Source organism: Mycetomoellerius zeteki, unplaced genomic scaffold (genome assembly GCF_001594055.1).
Source record: "Mycetomoellerius zeteki isolate Tzet28-1 unplaced genomic scaffold, Tzet1.0 scaffold122, whole genome shotgun sequence".
Classification (NCBI taxonomy): domain Eukaryota; kingdom Metazoa; phylum Arthropoda; class Insecta; order Hymenoptera; family Formicidae; genus Mycetomoellerius; species Mycetomoellerius zeteki.
The window spans coordinates 2,540,392-2,545,176 of NW_017256147.1; the positions used below are offsets into that span (position 1 = coordinate 2,540,392).

At 30.0% G+C, this 4,785-nt stretch overlaps 1 protein-coding gene across 1 annotated transcript; it reads right to left on the minus strand.

Moving 5' to 3' along the window:
* Window positions 1-1,084: 1,084 nt before the first annotated feature.
* Window positions 1,085-4,243, minus strand: LOC108731227 (L-lactate dehydrogenase). Its single transcript, XM_018461431.1, has 5 exons — window positions 4,166-4,243; window positions 2,915-3,043; window positions 2,231-2,696; window positions 1,705-1,946; window positions 1,085-1,249 (listed from the first exon to the last, which is right to left on the minus strand). The coding sequence occupies exons 2-5, from the start codon at window positions 3,038-3,040 to the stop codon at window positions 1,085-1,087; spliced, it is 999 nt and encodes a 332-aa protein (XP_018316933.1). The 5' UTR covers window positions 3,041-3,043; window positions 4,166-4,243.
* Between the last annotated feature and the right edge of the window lie 542 nt (window positions 4,244-4,785).

Below are 4,785 nucleotides of genomic sequence, written 5' to 3' on the forward strand. Positions count from 1 at the left end.
AAGTCCTAAGATTTTTGTCAAAATTGTCGGCGGTAAAGTGCGAGTATATCGATTTCTGACGAAGTCTCTTGTTAATGTCATGCGTGTAAGATTTTTCAGACATATCGGTAGTAACGAGTTTGACAGTAGAGGTAATAAAACCATTGCTTCTGTCACTCATCGGTTTTGTAAACGTCGCACGATCGTTTTCACCCACACCCGTCACATTGCATGAAACCGTTTTTTTCTTGAAAAGAGAGAGTACACTGTAACTATAATCGCCCGACATAACATTCTTGGCATACGGCCATCATGATCATGCCGGTTCGCCAATTGTTAAACGCATCCATGGTTACTAATATTTATTATAATAGGCGTTCAAAAAAGACGTATAAAAAGAAACATGTACAAAATTCATTAATAATTAAAAAATGCTTTTCTTAATTAAAATTTAATAAAATTGTATGTTATTATATTCATACACACACACACACACATATATATATATATATATAAAAATATATACAACTTTCATAATAGAATCATTCATTATACATTATCATACAATATAATAAACAGTATTGTTTAAATAAAATATGCATGAAAGAATGATCGATATAAGTTATATATTTTTTATTTTTATATTTATTTGTTATACAAATTATGTTTTTTTATTTTTTGTACCTTATCAGCATTATATTCGGTATTTGACATAAAATGTTAGAAATGATTACATCGTGTGTGTCAAATTTATGTTAAATAAATAATAGCATAAATAATTATACTATAATATTGTAAAATAAATACCTACATAGATGATAATGAGAGATGTTCCTGTCATAGACTAAAATAAAATTATAATAATAAAAAATAAATATAACATCAGAAATACTTTATTCTTTTTCACACATACACGAGCAGTATATGTCGAGTATATACTTGTAAATATTTTTAAAAATTATTTTATTAACTTATATATAATACTGTGTTCATCTAATAAGTACATCGTAATATACATATATAAGTTATATGTATATGGAAGAGCATCAAAAACATACATAAATATAATAAGATAAAAAATAAAATAAATAAGGATAATATATTTTTAAAATTTCAGGCTTTCTTGCACCTTGTGCATCATCGCTGAAGATGTATGCAGTGATGCAAGTTCATTATCTGTTAGCTTCTGCTGAACAATGTGCGTGACGCCATCTTCACCCAATGTGCAAGGTAAGGATAAGAACACTTCTTCCTTAATTCCATGATGATCCTGAAAATTATTGAATGTTACTTTCAGTTAACTAAGTTTTTCGCGCATTAAATATAAAAATAATTAATATTAATGTTTTTACTACAAAATTAATATACATATATGTAATATATGTATATTTACGTATATGTTAAAATTTTAATCTACGTGTAATATATGTGTACTAATATATATAATATATAAACAAAATAGTTTTTAAATTTTTGACCAATAATATATTTATTACTAAAAAATTGTTAAAAATATAAAATATAATTAAAAGCTGTATTAAAAAATAATATAAAAATTAAATCAATTTGTAAAAAAGCAAAATATAAAATATTTGATAATCTTTTAATTGTGTTTAACAAAGTATACAAATATAAATTTCAATGGGATTAAAATTATATTTGTTATATACGCAATATATAAGATACTGTAATCTAATGTAGTAGAAATCCATATTGTCGACTTACAGTAACCAGCGTAGACACAGCGTGCACTTGATTGGAATTTCTTAGTATAGCTGATGCAAGTTGCGACACACTGAGACCTATTGCCCATGAGGTATAGCCTTTTAATTTGATAACTTGATACGCACTTTGTATCACTTGCTTATGTAATTCATTCCAATGTTCCTCATCTTTGTCGGTACCCACATACTCATTCAAATCACGTAGACGTACTCCGGCAACATTAACTCCAGACCATAAAGGCACTGATACAAATAGAAAAACAAATGTCTCATAATTATAATACACTAAAATTTATTTATTATTTTTCATTAATATATACACATGCATTTATTTGTTAATAAACATATTAAATTTTTAGTTAAAGAAAAGCTACAGAAAGCAATATACTTTTTGGAATTGTTTGATTTAGCTATCGAAAATATGATAAGTAATCGTATCTTCGATAGATACATGAAACAATTCTAGCTAAATTTATTTTATTCATTTGCTACGAAAATTTTTCAATTTTAAAAGAGTATTTACATACCACTGGTATCACCATGTTCTCCGATAATCCAGCCGTGGCAAGACGTAGGTGCGACATTAAGTTTTTGCGATAACAAAAAGCGGAAGCGGGCAGAATCTAAATTTGTACCACTGCCAATAACTCTGTTCTTTGGCAAGCCGGAAAGTTTCCATGCTACATAAGTCAAAATGTCTACCGGATTGGAAACAATGAGAAGAATTGTGTTCGGGCTATATTTGACTAATTCAGGTATAATGCCCTTGAAAATGTCGGTGTTACGTTGAACCAAATCCAATCTGGTTTCACCTTCGCGCTGACGAGCACCCGCTGTCACAATGCAGAGACTCGAGTTCACAGACACGGAATAATCTGTGCTGGCACTCACTTTTGCATTCTTCATAAATGCACTGCCATGTTGCAAGTCTAACATTTCTCCTTTTAATTTGTCCGCCATTACATCAATTAATACCACATCGCTCGAAACATGCTGCAATAATAATTTAACAAGTAATACGAATTTTGCATATATTATGTGTCACTGCAATTACATAAATATAACATAGTAAATATATAATTATTTGAGATGTACGATTTTATGTTATTATTTGTAAAAAAATAAGAATCATATTTTAATAGCAAAATTAACTTATATAAAATACTGTTCTACATTAATATAATTGCATAACATTAATATAATTAACTCACGTTTGTCAAAATGCTAAAAGCACAGGCCATTCCAACTTGACCGACACCGACCACCGTGATTTTATTTTTACCGGTTGACACCGATTCTGTCACAGTAGTTAAAAGTTGATCCTTTAACGTTGTCATTTTCTGCAAACAGATATTTATCAGAATAATTTAATATGCATTAATATCAACAACTCCATAATTTAAATTTTAATATATAAGTATATCGTTTAGTTTACATGTTTTTGAATTTATTAGTTACGAGTAATAAAAAAAACTTAATTTGAATTAATTGGTAAAAATAGACAAAAAATAATAAGTTACTGTATCGCGGAGATTGAAAAAATCATATGTATCATTAAAAACATGCTTATGAAGTCTAATTGTTCTCTTTGCTACTATTCAACAGAATTCTTTTCTAATAAAAGTACTCCTTTTTTTACTGTCGTTAATATTGTTTATAATAATATCAAGTCCGCATTTTTTTTACAACAAACTGTTGCATCGGCAAATACCGTCTTAAGAGACGCGGTTGTAAAATGTATTATGCAGTTTTTAAACTTGTTGCATCTGCAACGAATGCAATGGATGATGCATACAATTGTTAGATGGCAGTACCTGTCTATAATCAGGCCTTCAAGGTATATACCAGCATTTATCTTTCAACTAGGTGCAAACGTGCGAACTATGATCCGGAAAGACATCTTGGAATTTAACTACACATTGGTTTGCGGAATTTGCAATCAGATCATTAATCACAGTTCTCTAATAACGCTTAACCGACAAGATATAATCGACGAAAGACTCGTGTATTGCATTCAGTATTATTAACTTACTACACTTTATACGGGAAGTAAAAAAACGATAAATTGCAATATACCGGTAACGGTACACGGTGTAATGTACACAGGTTTTATCGTGTATATGTTTTATCGCAAGCAATGACTGATAACGTACAGCTATTCAAGCGACGGAAGTAACAAGCGACAAGAAACTTTAGCTCATGTTAAAAATATTTCTAAATATTAACAAAATAACAATAAAATGAAAGTTAAATAAATTTGAAAAATTTATTTAACTTAATTTTTCGCTAATCTTAAGCAATTTTAAAATTATTCAGATGTCATAAGTAATGAGACTAGATGAAAAATTAATATCAAATACATTATTATTTATTTCATCACTTTTTTTTACACACTGTGAGACTTCACAATTAAAATGAAAATAATTTTAAGTGATATAATTGAAGAGAGAGTTGTCACTGACCTTAATAAGTATTCTCCCTATACACTATTCTTCAACACTGCCGAACGCAGACTGAATGCGTTGCAGCTGGCACACTGCTATTCTTCTACTGGACTGACAGTTCAGGGATGTGGATTCGCCAAGGTGACCTTACCCCACCTTGCACAACTTTTACGAACGACCAGACAATGACGAAATATATGAAATGTCCATGATTATCTGGACAGTACAGTCCCCAAAATCTTGAAATCAGAAAATGACAATTTAAAAATTTTTTTTTATTCTAGCAAAGTATATCACGTGGACTTTGATTTAAATATCGTATTAAATACAGAGTACTTTGAATTGCTTCGTGGTTTCGAAGAAGGAACGTGACGACGCGCACGCGTAACATGACGCAACGCACGTGATGGCTATGTTCATCATCGATCCAGCTTGATGAGACTTTCTTCTCTTGAATCTTTCAACTTGCACCAATCATAAGACACCAAGGGACGTCGAGAGTGGGATAAAAGTATTTCTGGAAGCAATACTCAAGTCGTGTCTCCCGCGTTTTATAACATGGGACTTTTTATGGCGATAGGTAAAGTTAAATTTGTCACGATGTCCTTGAAGATATAAAGTATGCATAAAGAGGTTCT